This window comes from Tasmannia lanceolata, unplaced genomic scaffold (genome assembly GCF_043159265.1).
Source record: "Tasmannia lanceolata isolate RefF3 unplaced genomic scaffold, GAP_Taslan_0.1 ptg000003l, whole genome shotgun sequence".
Taxonomy (NCBI): Eukaryota; Viridiplantae; Streptophyta; class Magnoliopsida; order Canellales; family Winteraceae; genus Tasmannia; species Tasmannia lanceolata.
The window spans coordinates 1489230-1504670 of record NW_027518680.1 but is presented as its reverse complement, the minus strand read 5'-3'; the positions used below and the strand labels follow the sequence as shown (position 1 = coordinate 1504670).

At 40.7% G+C, this 15441-nt stretch overlaps 1 protein-coding gene across 1 annotated transcript in view; it reads left to right on the top strand.

The window, feature by feature from the left end:
* The window catches only part of LOC143847138 (callose synthase 5-like), a 37040-nt gene extending 24432 nt beyond the window's left edge, over positions 1-12608 (top strand). The window contains exons 33-43 of the mRNA XM_077355839.1: positions 55-244; positions 476-587; positions 676-795; positions 886-1001; positions 1102-1185; positions 9899-10011; positions 10090-10319; positions 10683-11480; positions 11654-11704; positions 11838-12023; positions 12378-12608. Coding sequence (XP_077211954.1) covers positions 55-244; positions 476-587; positions 676-795; positions 886-1001; positions 1102-1185; positions 9899-10011; positions 10090-10319; positions 10683-11480; positions 11654-11704; positions 11838-12023; positions 12378-12608 — 2231 coding nt within the window. The remainder of the gene's footprint in view (positions 1-54; positions 245-475; positions 588-675; positions 796-885; positions 1002-1101; positions 1186-9898; positions 10012-10089; positions 10320-10682; positions 11481-11653; positions 11705-11837; positions 12024-12377) is intronic.
* Positions 12609-15441: the final 2833 nt, after the last annotated feature.

Below are 15441 nucleotides of genomic sequence, written 5' to 3'. Positions count from 1 at the left end.
GAGTTAATTATTGGTGGAAATACATTTTGATTGTTTATTTTCTGAAATATACAGAGATTCTAGAAGGCTACAAGGCAGTTACTGATCCAGCAGAGGAAGAGAAAAAGAGCCAAAGATCTCTATGTGCTCAGCTCGAGGCTGTGGCTGACATGAAATTCACATATGTTGCCACTTGCCAAAATTATGGCAATCAAAAGCAATGCGGAGATCGACGTGCGACCGATATATTGAACTTGATGGTGAAGTATGTTTACGTTTTCTTGCTTTTGTTCTGACTTTCTCTTTTATGGAATATGATTTCGTCCTTTTGATTAAAATGTTTCGGAATATTTAAGCTAGTCTCATTCTACAAAAATGTCTATAAGTTAGGCTCTCAGTTAAAAATAAAATAAAGAAACAGTGTTGTATAATGTGTTATTTGCAGAGGGGACATTCATTCTGTTTCAAGTAGTTAACAGCTGTCCTTTCTGTGCAGTTATCCATCTCTCCGAGTGGCTTATATTGATGAAGTTGAAGAAAGTGAAGGTGGCAGAGTACAGAAGGTGTATTATTCTGTATTGGTTAAAGCTGTTGATAATCTTGACCAGGTAGTCATTATTTAAATCTTTCTTTAATTTCCATTATTTGGAATATTCTATGAGTACTAATTGATGTTCTATCTTTTCATATAAAAAGGAAATCTACCGTATAAAACTTCCAGGGTCAGCAAAGGTAGGAGAAGGAAAGCCTGAAAATCAGAACCATGCAATAATTTTTTCTCGAGGGGAAGCTCTTCAGACCATTGACATGAACCAGGTAAGTCAGAAGAAGCGTGGAATTCAGTGCAATCATGCTTTGGATGTATTAACTGTCTGTTCTGATGTCTATGCTTAATATTAATCATAGGACAACTATCTGGAAGAAGCTTTTAAAATGCGTAATCTTTTGGAAGAATTCAATGAAGACCATGGAGTGCGCCCAGCTACAATTTTGGGTGTTCGTGAACATATTTTTACGGGAGGGTGAGTATGATATCCGCTCATTCTGTGCATTGAACTGCTTGTTTAAATTACCTTGATACACTCGTTTTCTTCCTAACATGTGGATAATTCTTCCCTGTAGTGTTTCATCTTTAGCCTGGTTTATGTCAAACCAAGAAACCAGTTTTGTCACTATTGGTCAAAGGGTTCTCGCTAACCCACTCAAGTAAGTTGGTTCTCTTTTATTTGCATAAATGGGTTCATAATTAATATCAGCCTATGTAATAATATTTTCCTTTTATAGGGAATAGCATTACTGATGCGGATTGTAGGCCCAAATAAGTGGCATATTTGCCCATTAGGAGTTATTTCCATATTATTTATTTTCTAGTATTCTTATTTCCATGTTATTTAGTTTTAGGATTTTATTTTCCATGTTATTTAGATTTAGGGCCTTTATTTATTTTCCATGGAATTTTATGTCAATTGCATATATATAGACCACATGCATTAGGGATTTTAAGTTTTGGATGAATAAAAATTGATTGAGATTTCTCCCCTCTAATTCTTCTTTTCTCCTACTTCTAGTTCTACTCTTCTTCTTTTTTTTGAAATATTAATATATTGAAGGAAGGAACCGAGAAGGTTCACAAAATACAAAGAAAAGAAAAAGAAAATATAATTTACAGAGGGAGATAATCAAAGCACTCTAGACTAGCCCTGCTAACCCCAGATTTGGCTAGGGAATCAGATTCGCCATTTGTCGTTCTCAGGATATGTGAGAAAACTGCAGCTGAATTAGAAACATAATCAGAGATCTCATCCATAAGACTGAGGAATCTCCACGGCGGCGGAGCAAAACCCGAAAGCCACTTTACCACATTTGCCGAGTCCCCTTCTACTATCACCTTGTCCAGGATGAGTTTATCTAAATGTAATATTCCGGAATAAGCCGCTTTTACTTCAGCTTCAGAAGAATCGCTTATACCGATTGGACCGGAAAAATCCCAAGCCACTTCACCTCTATCATTCCTAAGAAGACCACAAATTCCAGCTGCACCCGGATTCCCAAAAGAAGCACCATCAAAATTAAGCTTGAAAAAACCAACGGGAGGAAGAGCCCAATTTTGAATCACCTTAGATTTGGAAGACGACTCATTGCTTGAAAAAACCAACTCTAGTTCTACTCTTCTGCTTCTTCTCTTCTTCTCTTCTCCTATTCTTCTTCTTCTTCTCTTGTTCTTTTCTTCGTTATCTCTTTCTCCTCTTTCTTCTATTTCCCTTCCCGGTTCTACATCAATTTGGTATCAACGCCAAAGATCCAAGAAAAGAACCCCATCACTTTGGTATCTTCTCCAACATCTTCCAAAGATACCACTGAAGTGTTGTTTCTGCCCTTCCAAAGACCCAATCTCTTAGTTTTTATTCCCAGTTAGGTTTTCCATTAAAACCCAATCCCTTTGCAGCCCACATCTTTCCCGGAACCATCAGCCCACAACCCTTGTTAAAATCCCTGCCAGTGAAACCCACAAAAGAGACGGGCTCTACTAGACTTTATTGGGTTACCTCTTCTTGCACGGCACACTGAGGGTGCGCATGCCACATGTGAGTTAGAGGTAAGTTGTAGAAAGAAAAAAAAATGACTAAAAGAAAGAGATGGCAGCAGAGAGATGTTTCCTTTTTAATTTCTATAGAGTGACAGATAAAAGGCAACAGTTACTTGGTGCCTAAGTTACCCTTGTGTAACTTGGGTAAGAAAGTCAGAGTTACTTTGCTTTCTTCTAGCTACTTGCAAAGAGATGGTAACTTGCCACTTAAGTTATCCATCTGTTTCTAATTAAGGTCGGATAGTATACGAAAAAGAAGTATACCCCCCTTTTTCCCTCCATTGGACACCTTTGTTCAATTAGCTATTCATTTTATATTAACCCTTTTTTTCCTTAGGCACCCGTCTTTTTAAGTCTTTTTCAAAAGTTTTTATCTTTATTTAACACCCCCCTTTTCCCCTTGCACACCCCCTTTCCATTAATCAATATCAACTTAACACCCCCCACTTTCTTCTTGGACACCCCCTCACTTACCCCCCCCTGCGTTAATTGCATTTACCTTATAATATAAGGTAAACATCCCACGCCCACTTTTTTCCCTGGGCACCTCCCTCTTATGTTACGTTTACTTAATAGCAGTGTTGCATGGATTCGGATTGGCGTGTCGGGATCCTACACGGATTCGAGGACTCGGATTCGGCAGAACCCCAAAAGTAGGATTCAGATTCGGTAATTTTTAAATAAAATAAAATTTTCAAAATTTAAAATTTATATATTTGTGTGTGTCTATGCATATATATTCATGAAAAATTTGAGGGTAGAGGGCTGACGTGGGTTTTGTATTAAGAGAGTTTAAGGAGGAAGGGGTCGGTCGATGTTCGAGGGTCGAGGCGCTACGGTTTTTACTAAAAGAGTACCGGTTGTGCTTTCATATAAAAAAAGTTAATAGAAAATACGTTTAAAGGGAAAATATAAAGGATTCGCATTTTAAAAGAGACAACAATGAATCGGATTCGCTCGAAAAAAAACATGATTATTGCGAGGCACGGCTACGACAAGAATCTGGGTGTGTCCCACGTGAATCCATGTCCGATTCGGATGCAGAGACGTGTCGACACGGATTCGGCAGAGGGGGGGCAAAGAATCCATGCAACATAGCTTAACATATTCTATCTTCTATTATGTTATGCGAATCTGTTTTAAACTGGAGCGCGTAACTAGAGAGAGGAAAAAATCAGGAAAAAATATAAAAAGAACAAAAAATATAGAAAAAAAGAGTTCTCACATCTCACTCTCTCTTCTCACCATCTCGTTTACTCTCTCCTCACTCGGGCAATTTTCCCTCGGAATTTGGTTTCGTCATCACCACGAAAGTTGTTTCGAGCTTGAAGAGTATATTGAGCCCACTCTCAGCAGCCTAATCGAGTGCAAGCACTAGTTCTATCAACTTTGGCCATTCGTCCATTTTGGTCTGACTGCTAATCCGAGCCATCCTGGAGTTTAATTTGAGATCCGCGAAAAGTATTGTGTTCCATTCGACGTCACAGACACATCTAACGGCTGATTTTCTCAGATTACATCTTGGACCATGCGACGTTGATTCTCCCCACCATGATGGCTGCACCACATGTTCCATGTTTCTATGGTTATGATGACTACTACTATCCCCTATGGAGATTTCGAAGGTGCATGTCTAGAATGGATCAAGGCTCTTAATGCATACCATAAGTACTATGGTTATGATCATCAGATAACCATTCGCCGAGTTAAAGATACTGTGTACAACAATGCCAGGTCGAAATGGAGATTGTTTGTGCTAGAGTGTCGTCATTTGAGCAAGCCACCATTCATCTATGGGAAGAAGTTCATTGTGAGTTTATGAGGATTTATGCATATCAGTATTAGAACATGTTACTATGTGAGAGAGCAGTGTATAAACAAAGATTGATGCGTGAAGAAGCTGCTCGACTTAAACGGGAAGACGCAGCCCGCCGTGAGTGGGATTTGCAGAATCGTTTAGCTATTTCTTCTCCCCGACTACCTATTGATGATATTAGTTCTAACGAATGGGAGAAGGTAGTTGCTAACACTATTCCGGAGCCAGATGCTAGTGTTGACGAGACCATTGTCGATTTTGAGGCAATGATTATGTCAGATACAGAGTCCATGATGGCAGGTACAGACTCAGAGATGAAAGATATAGAGCCAGAGAATTTAGTGACTAATGAGGCATTACCGGAGCATGGAGAGCTTGAGCATTGCATTGAGGATATCTCTTCCACATCCGGATAGGAGCATAGTGACAGTGTTGGGTCTGTTGTGGATATTCAAATCGAGGATTTTAGCACATCGGACGGCAGCACTGAGCCTGATACAAATGATTTTGTTGCTAATTCCATTGAGTCAGATTTGATATCATCAGGTGATATTCTTATTGAGGCTGGTCATGGATTGGTACTGCCCATAGTTGTTATGCTGATCCTACACGGGTTGTTTCTTTCATATCGTTCCGTCGGTATTTTATATCACTTTCACGATTGTCCCGAGTATTAGACATCAGGAGTGCCACCGACGGATTACGACTCCTGCTTCAGTGGATCGTCAACATATTTGATTTAGGCGGACTAGAACTCGAGGGAGAGTTCTTTTTAAGAGGGGGAGAATGATGCGGTTTGTAAGCCCAAATAAGTGGCATATTTGCCCATTTTGAGTTATTTCCATATTATTTAGTTTCTAGTATTCTTATTTCCATGTTATTTAGTTTCTTTCCCCGTTATTTGGATTTAGGGCTTTAATTTATTTTCCATGGAATTTTACGTATATATAGACCACATGTATTAGAGATTTTAAGTTTTTGATGAATAAAGATTAATTGATTTCTCCCTCTACAGATTTCCTCTTCTTCTACTTCTATTCTTCTCCTTCTCTTCTCCTATTCTTCTTCTTCTACCTGCCAGGATCCTCCAACAACTCTCCTTCTTCTGGAACGAGTTTCACATTAGGATCCATGGGTGCAGAAGCTGGTTTAACTCCAAGATTGCCTATTTCTTTTAGCAAGTCCAAGACATACTTTCTCTGTGATAGGAACAAGCCTCTAGAGGAACGAAGCTTGACGCGGCTCCAAGAATGACGGGCATCGACGAAGCTTGACAAGAGGGAAGCCTGGTAATCCAGTGATATCTGTTCCTATTGATGGTTCTGCTCTCGCGACCTATAATGGCAGATTGGCAGTACTCGCTCGCCTTGTGGTGGAGCCTCCTCTGGTCGTGGCCGTGGTCGTACCGGCCGTGGTGGTGGTCGTTCTGGTGGTGGCCGTTCTTTTTGCACTCACTGTCAGCGCAAGGGACATTATATTGACCATTGCTATACCCTGCATTCCGAGCTTCGTCAGGCACGCTCGGCTCACATGGGTGCTACTACTGCTTCGGTTTCAGATTGCGCTCCCTCTGCTTCTGTTCCTGCACCAGCTGATTCCACCTATACATTATCCCGTGCCGATTATGAGGAGTTCCAGCGTCTGCGGCTCAGTTCTCGTCCTCCCTCTGCAGGTTTCGCCCAGCCAGGTAGTTCACCCACTACCCTTCTATCTAGCTCAGGGTAATGAATCATTGACTCTGGGGCATCCAATCACCTGACTGGTAACTCTTCTCAGCTTCGTTCTTTTCGCTCTTTCTCATCTCCCTCTCAGTCTATCACCCTTGCTGATGGGTCCACTACACCTATCACTGGTGTTGGTCATATCTCCCATCATCCTGCTCTTACCTTATCTTCTGTTTTATGTGTCTCAAAATCACCATTTAATTTACTTTCAGTTAGCCAAATTACTTAATCTCTTCATTGTTCTGTCTCATTTTTCCCATCTTACTATTTGTTTCAGGATCTCTCGACTGGGAAGATGATTGGAACGGGTCGTGAGGTAGATGGACTCTATCGTCTTGACTGCCGGCCGCCTACTGTCTTACATAGCTCTGTGGATACATTTCAGTGGCATTGTCGCCTGGGGCATCCTTCACTTCAGCGGCTACAGCAGACTTCTCTGGTTCCCGGACCTTTTTCTAGTTTTCAGTGCGAGTCCTGTGAACTCGGGAAGCACCGTCATGTGTCGTTTCCGTCCCGGATCATTAGTCGAGTGTCTAGTCCATTCGAATTAGTCCATTCTGATGTATGGGGACCCTCTAGGGTCGCGTCTAGTACTGGCTTTCCTTATTTTATTGTGTTTATTGATGACTTCTCACGCATGACCTGGTTATATTTACTTAAGAGTCGATCCGACGTGTTCTTTGCTTTTCGCACATTTCATTTTGAAATTAAGAATCAATATAATTGCAATATTAAATGTCTTCGTACTGACAATGCTAGAGAATATTTTTCTGATACTAATGGCTTTCAATCCTATCTCTCCCAACATGGGATTTTACATCAGTCTTCATGTGCGTACACCTCTCAACAGAATGGTGTGGCTGAGAGGAAACTTCGTTATTTGCTTGAAGTAGGTCGCACTCTTCTTTTTCAGATGAGTGTTCCTAAGGCATCCTGGAGTGATGCCCTTCTCACGGCGTGTTTTTTAGCAAATCGCCTTCCTTCCTCTGTCTTAGAGGGTGCCTCTTCTTTCGAGATTTTATCTCCTAGTAAGGACCAGTTTCCTCTGACACCTCGTGTATTTGGATGCATTTGTTTTATTCATCACCTTGGACCTGCCCGTGACAAACTCGCTCCCCGGTCTGAGCGTTGTGTCTTTCCGGGGTATTCCCGTACGCAGAAAGGCTATCGTTGCTATAGCACTCGTCTGCGTCGCTGGTTTGTCTCAGCCGATGTTACGTTCTTTGAGTCTGAGGCATTCTTCCAACATGGCGCGGCATCTTTCACCCCTTCTCTCGAGTCCGAGGTCTCGCTTCCCTTACCAGATCTACCTGCTTCTCTTCCGTCATCTCTTATTTTCGTGCGGCCAGCTTCTGCAGTTTCTACTTCTTCTGCCACGTTGGAGAAGCCAGCTCCACCTAAAATTACACAGCAGTATCAGCGGCGCCAAGTTACAGATAGGTCTCTTCTACCTCCTCTCGCACAATCATCTTCTGAGCCGATGATCCCTCTCTCCCGCTCTCAGGTATCTTCTCTTCTGCCTTCCTCTGTTGTTTCTGATTCTCCTATTGCATCTCGTACGAGATCCCGTTCCACTGCACATCCTATTTCGAATTTTGTTTCTTATGATAAGCTCACCAGTACCTTCCAGAGCTTTGTTTCCTCCTTGTCTTCTATCTCTTTACCACAGTCAGTGGCTGAGGCTCTTGACTATCCTGGCTGGCGTGATGCTATGAACCTAGAAATGGGCGCTCTTCATAGTAATGATACATGGGATCTGGTTTCCGTACCCGCTGGTGCCCGTCCTATTGGTTGTCGGTGGGTTTTCTCCATCAAATACCTCCCTGATGGTACTGTCGAGCGCTTAAAAGCACGGTTAGTCGCGAAAGGATACACTCAGACCTTTGGTGTTGACTACACTGAGACATTCAGTCCCGTTGTGAAAATTCCCTCTGTCCGTGTGTTCCTGTCTCTTGCTGTTAATCATAGCTGGCCCCTTCATCAGCTGGATGTGAAGAATGCCTTTCTCCATGGCGACCTAACTAAGGAGGTGTATATGGAGCAACCACCAGGGTTTGTTGCTCAGGGGGAGACTTCCTCCTACGTGTGTCGCCTACGCAAGTCACTATATGGCCTCAAACAATCTCCGCGTGCGTGGTTTGGGAGATTCAGTGAGGCAGTCATGCGCTTTGGCATGAAACAATGCGCAGTGGATCACTCAGTCTTCAGTTATCACTCTTCAGGTGGGTGTATTTTGTTGATAGTTTATGTGGATGACATAATCATCACAGGGAGCAATTCACAAGGTATACAACGTTTGAAAACCTTCTTGCAAAAGGAATTCTCTACTAAGGATTTGGGTCAGCTCAGGTATTTCTTGAGGATAGAGGTTGCTCGTTCCTCTAGAGGCTTGTTCCTATCACAGAGAAAGTATGTCTTGGACTTGCTAAAAGAAACAGGCAATCTTGGAGTTAAACCAGCTTCTGCACCCATGGATCCTAATGTGAAACTCGTTCCAGAAGAAGGAGAGTTGTTGGAGGATCCTGGCAGGTATCGCAGGCTTGTCGGTAAACTTATATATCTCACGGTTACTCAGCCAGATATTTCATATGCTGTTGGAGTTGTCAGTCAGTATATGAGCTCTCCACGTACTTCTCACTGGGCTACGGTGACACAGATTCTTAAGTATTTGAAAGGGGCTCCAGGGAAGGGATTGATGCTCAAAAGACATGGCCATATGAAAGTTGAAGGCTTCTCTGATTCAGATTGGGCTGGATCCCCAGCAGATAGACGGTCCACCACTGGGTATTGTACATTTGTAGGTGGCAATCTTGTCTCATGGAAGAGTAAGAAGCAGGATGTTATAGCTAAGTCCAGTGCAGAGGCTGAATACAGGGCAATGGCACAGACAAGCACGGAACTTATTTGGCTACGTTCACTTCTCTCTGAAATTGGCTTTATTTCATCTTCTCCTTCGCAGCTTTATTGCGACAACAAAGCTGCAATATACGTTGCCAACAATCCAGTCTTCCATGAGCGCACCAAGCATATTGAAGTGGATTGTCATTTTATCCGTCAAAGAATCCAGAAAAGAGAGATTTGCACTGTGTTTACTCGGTCAGGGGACCAATTAGTTGATATGTTTACGAAGTCCTTAAATAAGTTAAAATTGAATGATATATGTAACAAGCTAGGAATGTATGATATCTACATTCCAGCTTGAGGGGGAGTGTTGGAATATGTAACTTGCCTAAGGGCATTTAGGACTTTGTACATTCCTTTATGCTTTAGTATAAAGATATGAGTTAGGGGGAGATAACCCTAACTCATTTATTTTCTCTGTCTAAACTTTCATCTAACAGTTCCTATAAGCTTTTGGCCTATTGAATTTTTGTTACATCCTGACATGGATAAGCATTCCAAAATGATTTACATTCTGCATTCTGTGTCATCTATGTCAATTAATATCCAATTGCGGACATGGGCATTTTATTTTGTTTTAGATATTTTAAAAAAAAAATTATAAGTTATCTATGCTTGTGTTTTCTGTTTCCATGGTACTTACCATACAGTATTGTGTGCCATCTATGTTTATATGCAGTTTTCCAATTTAGATCCATACTTATTTGGTACATCCGGGTTTACCTTAAAATTTGTCAGTGATACTTTGGTTATTTTCTACAACTACTTTGGAATGATGATTGACACAGAATTTTGACATTTGTTACAAAAGGAGTTGGATAGCCACCACACTGTTGAAAAACAATAGGAATAAGAACTCTCAGCATATTATTTTTTATTTGATTGGTACAGGGTCAGATTCCACTACGGTCATCCAGATGTCTTTGATAGGATCTTTCACATTACTAGAGGAGGTATCAGCAAGGCTTCTCGTGGAATCAATCTAAGCGAGGACATCTTTGCCGGTAATGTTTCAATCTAAAAAGTTTTATATTTAAAGGTTGCATGAAATTTATTTTCTTTTTGTATCTTCCCTTCTGTAGGTTTCAACTCCACACTAAGACGTGGGAATGTCACACACCACGAGTACATCCAGGTTGGAAAAGGACGTGACGTTGGGCTTAACCAAATCTCACTTTTTGAAGCAAAAGTGGCTTGTGGTAACGGGGAACAGATACTCAGCAGAGATATCTATCGCTTAGGCCATCGGTTTGACATGTTCCGTATGCTGTCGTGTTATTTTACGACAGTCGGGTTTTATATCAGCTCAATGGTAACCTTCATTGTACTTTATTACATGACTATGTTAGGATATTATCTGCTAGAAAAGGGTTGATACTAAAACCAGTTGAATTGAAATCCAGTCAAATTAAAAAAAATCTGAATAAAAAATAAACTCAAATAAAACATCCAAAATGCTGTGTGTATTAGATATGAGGCGGATTAGGAAAAATGTGAAAATGTATATTTTCTATTTTAACGAAAAATCGTCATGAATGGAATAAAAAGGGAATCGTAGGCTTCTTCAGCCAATTTACTGGGTGATTTCGTTTATATGGCAGAAACATCAATTTTATCAATGGTGTTTTTTTTTGTTCTCTCAAACCATCCTAATCGTCTCATCTGTCCTGTGCAGATGGTTGTCATTACAGTTTATGTTTACTTGTATGGGAAACTCTACCTGTCATTGAGTGGATTAGAGTTTGCAATCGTTAAAAGTGCACGCTCTAGAGGAAATGATCCTCTGCAGGCAGCTATGGCATCCCAGTCCCTTGTTCAGGTAGGCTTTTTGATGGCCTTACCAATGGTGATGGAGATTGGACTGGAAAGAGGATTCAGAAGTGCACTGGGTGACATAATCATCATGCAGCTTCAACTATGTGCTGTTTTTTTCACATTTTCTCTTGGAACAAAGACCCATTATTTTGGTCGCACAGTCTTGCATGGTGGGGCCAAGTACAGAGCCACTGGGCGAGGTTTCGTGGTTCGGCATGAAAAGTTTGCAGAGAATTATAGGATGTATTCAAGGAGCCATTTCGTGAAAGGGCTGGAGTTGATGATATTGCTAATAGTGTATGCGATCTATGGAGCTGCGGCAACTGACATAACTGCTTATATACTTCTTTCATTTTCAATGTGGTTCTTGGTGGTTTCTTGGTTGTTTGCACCCTTTCTTTTTAATCCTTCAGGCTTTGAGTGGCAGAAGATAGTGGACGATTGGGAGGATTGGACTAAGTGGATAAGCAGCCGGGGTGGTATTGGTGTGCCCGCAAACAAAAGCTGGGAGTCTTGGTGGGAAGAGGAACAAGAGCACTTGCAGTACACTGGATTCTCGGGACGCTTCTGGGAGATTGTTCTTTCACTTCGTTTCTTTCTCTATCAGTATGGAATTGTGTACCACCTTCATGTGGCCAACGGTGAAAAAAGTATCATCGTAAGTAACTCAGCCCTGTTACTCTGTCTTTTCCCTTGTCATGTTATTTTCTTGTCTTAATTGTTGTAATAAAAGATGGCATATATTAACATCATCATCATTATCATCGACTTCTCGGTGATTGTTCTTTCTCTTAACGGACTTCTCAAGCTATAATTTGATTCCATAAACAGGTTTACGGTCTGTCATGGCTCGTCATTGTTGCTGTCATGCTTATCTTAAAGGTTTGTTCTCTGTTCAACTGCAAACCTTAAAGTTCAATACTAGAATTCCATGTTAAAAATTCTGGAATAATATTGGTTTCACATGATTAGTTTTACTAGTGTTCTAAATATGATTTGAGACGTTTTACTGCAGGTGGTGTCTATGGGTGGGAAGAAGTTCAGTGCAGATTTTCAGCTGATGTTCAGACTTCTCAAGCTATTCCTCTTTCTTGGGTCTTTGGGAACTATCGGCATCCTCTTCACATTCCTTAATCTTACAGTCGGTGACATCTTCGTGAGCCTTCTGGCCTTCATGCCAACAGGATGGGCACTATTGCAGGTAATTTCTTCTTTGCGAGGCTCTTATAAAAAGATTGCACGTCATTATCATAACAGGAGGGTAGTTGATTTATTTGGGTTTTCTGACCTCTTATTTGTGTATTGTTGAAACAACATTGGTATTATTAATAGGATCATACATTCATTTGCTGTAAGCATTATTTAAAAACTCCCCAAGTTAATCATAAACTCGCCCGAGTGGACTCTAGGTGAAGCTCATGGATATTATCGTACCATATCTAAGAGTTAGTCTATTTATTGCTTATTGTAGGAAGATATTGTGCAATGCATGGTTCTATCAATTCAAACGATTTCTTCTAGAAATTTTGAAAATCCATATTATGTTGGTGAGCAGATAGCACAGGCATGCAAACCAGTGATGAAGGCTCTAGGATTGTGGGGTTCTGTCAAAGCTCTTGCAAGGGGATATGAATACATGATGGCACTCGTGATTTTCGTCCCAGTAGCCTTTCTTTCGTGGTTCCCATTTGCTTCAGAGTTCCAGACCAGATTACTGTACAATCAGGCATTCAGTCGTGGCCTGCAGATTTCACGAATTCTAGCTGGTGGGAAGAAGCAGAACTAAAAAAGGAGACAAGGGATGTCATGTTTTTCAAGAGAATGCAGATGTTGCTAACCAGAGCGGAACACATCATGTGTATTGTATGTGGTCTTCGTTTCTCTTTTGAAGCTTTATTGTAACCTGCAACATAGATTCTGGATGTTATATATGATCTATATAAATCCCGACCATTATTCGATAAATAGCTAAATTTTACGCACATATGTAAGATGTATATCATGTTGCTGACTCTCATCTTCCTCTAATATTTCAGTCTGTTTTATTGAAAAAGAATTGATGCACAACGAAGAAAAAGCAATGACTATGTCTCGATAGCATAGATCTTCTTGGGAAAGCTTTCTCCTCGATTACTTTCATAGAAACCTGTTGTAACTGTTAGGTTCAATAAATATGAAAATAACTTTTCTTGGACAAGTATTTTTTTGGTTTTTGAGAAATAACGATTTTATTGCATGAACGCGTAGTCAATACAAGGGGACAAGGAGTCCTGGAAATGAGTATGTCATTACATGCAAGGAAGAAAAAGGAAAAAACCCTATATACAAGGGTGGTCTCAACTGAGTGAGTCGTGGTCAACGCCCTCCTTTGCAAGGATGTCCGCTCTTTCGTTGGCAGACCGCCACTTGTGAGCTATCGACAGGCGTAACATGGCCACCAAATCCCGAATCTCGTCGATTTTGTTGGCCAATCTCCATGGCCCAGCTTTCTTGTTAAGGGCCCATGCTATAGCTAGTGGAATCACCTGTTTGGATGCTTGTTATCTATAAAAGAAGATGAATAATATGGTTGGTGGCGGCCAAATGTAGGTTATTATTGAGTAACTTATACGTTAGGAAAAAACAACAATGAACCCTACATGTACACTGATTGGTGATCCAGTAGTACGGCTAAGATGGAGGTCCAAGGGCCAATGTCTAAAAGCTCATTGGACTCACGGATACAGACATACAGTAAGGTCAAAACCTGTTGAGACCCACATGCATAAAAAATTAGTGATATAATAGTGGGGCCTATGGAGGGTCGAATGATCAGACCCAGAACTCTCTTGACCAAGTGCTGGCTCCTTCTTCTTTCTTAGGCTGTGTTTGGTTGCATAAAATCCTGGCAGCCTGTGTTTGGGATTTCATTTGGTTTCCACATTCTCATTGTTGGTTTCTCCCATTGGTATTACGCTCAATTACCATATCATTTTCTTTTGCGAAATGTTATCAGCACAACCATATTTTGATATTTGCACAAACCAAGCTGTCTTTTCTTCTTTACATTGCTGGTGAGAGCTGTTTGGCAAATGTAATAATATCTTGACAGCTCTTTAATAAGTACTAAAAGACAAGGGGAGTGATAAATCGACTCCTATATATCTTAAATCGACTTCCCATGTGTCTATCTCTCTCCGGGTTAGAGAGAGATAGACACATGGGAAGTCGATTTAAGATACTTGGGAGTCGATTTATCACTGCCCAAAGACAATAATCATCACTATTTTCTTTTTTTCACTATTGTTATTTTTATGTGGACTAAAGTGAAAAGCGCCCTGCAAAAGTATACGCAACAAGTATACCCTAGGACGCCCCCATCCGACCCATGCAATAAAAATGCATTCATTATTAATTTATTTTTACATGTTCACATACAATTATAAATCACTTTGATTATGTGGATCCAATGGGGACACTCTTCACTTCAGCATTTCTTTGTTTTTATTTATATTTTTGATTGGCTATTTTTAGGGAAATGATACCACCCCCCCCCCAAAAAAACACAAACACCAACGTTATTCGATAAGTTTTATAGGCAGAGAAAAAAAAAACGTTAAAGGGGAGTGAATTTATCCTCTAGCAATGAACCATTCTCATGGAAGCCGTTATTTCCTAAGTTTTATAGGCAGAGAAAATATGTTAAAGGGGATGAATTTATCCTCAAGCAATGAACCATTCTCACGTAAACCGTTATTTGCTAAGTTTTAAAGGCAGAGAAAAAACGTTAATAGGGTGAATTTATCCTCAAGCAATGAACCATTCTAACGAAACCGTTGGGGAGGGGGGATTTTATCCATTTAGGGGGGATATCATTTCCCCTATTTTATTATATCTTTAATTATATTACTAATGAATGTGGGTAAAGGAACAGCCTATATATTGCATCTGCTGCTGTGGTCCGACATGCGACTTCTGCATGAGCATCATCTTATGTTGCTGCCCCAAGAGAATCAATTGAATGATATATGAACCTCGCCACAACCATCATTTCTTTATTTTTCCTCTTTTTGGTATTAAGAATGAAGGGGTTGTGGGACATCTTCTTTGAATTTGATGCATTTGCTTATCATTCTTCCTAGCTGTATCATCTGCATTGGGCTGGCCCTCAATTGATATGGACCCCTCTTTGGTGTGATCATTTTAGATTGGCCATATTCTACTCGCATTACACCTAGGAGTGCAACTCAGGTCAATTTTTGGGAATTCGGGTTGAGCTTTTACCTTAAAATTGGGTCGGGTTCGGGTTGATTCCAAATTCATATTTGAGCAAAACCTCAACCCGACCGACCCAAGTTGCAGCCCTAATTACACCGAGGATGTGCGGAAGGGTAAAATGGTCTTCATACATGTTGGGAAAGTTTAGATCAAAAGTGGGGTGGATCAGAAGTTTCATCATTAAACTGACCACATTCCATATTTTTCTCTATTAGTCCCAAGTTAGCCTAATCTAAGTGAGACATAGTCTTGGCCTAAGGCAAGAAAGAGAATAAGACTGATAAGAAGAAAGCGAGTACAAGTGTGCAAGAGGAACTTAAATTACTTCTCAAGTAAGAATGCTTACAAGTTGAAGTTCAAAG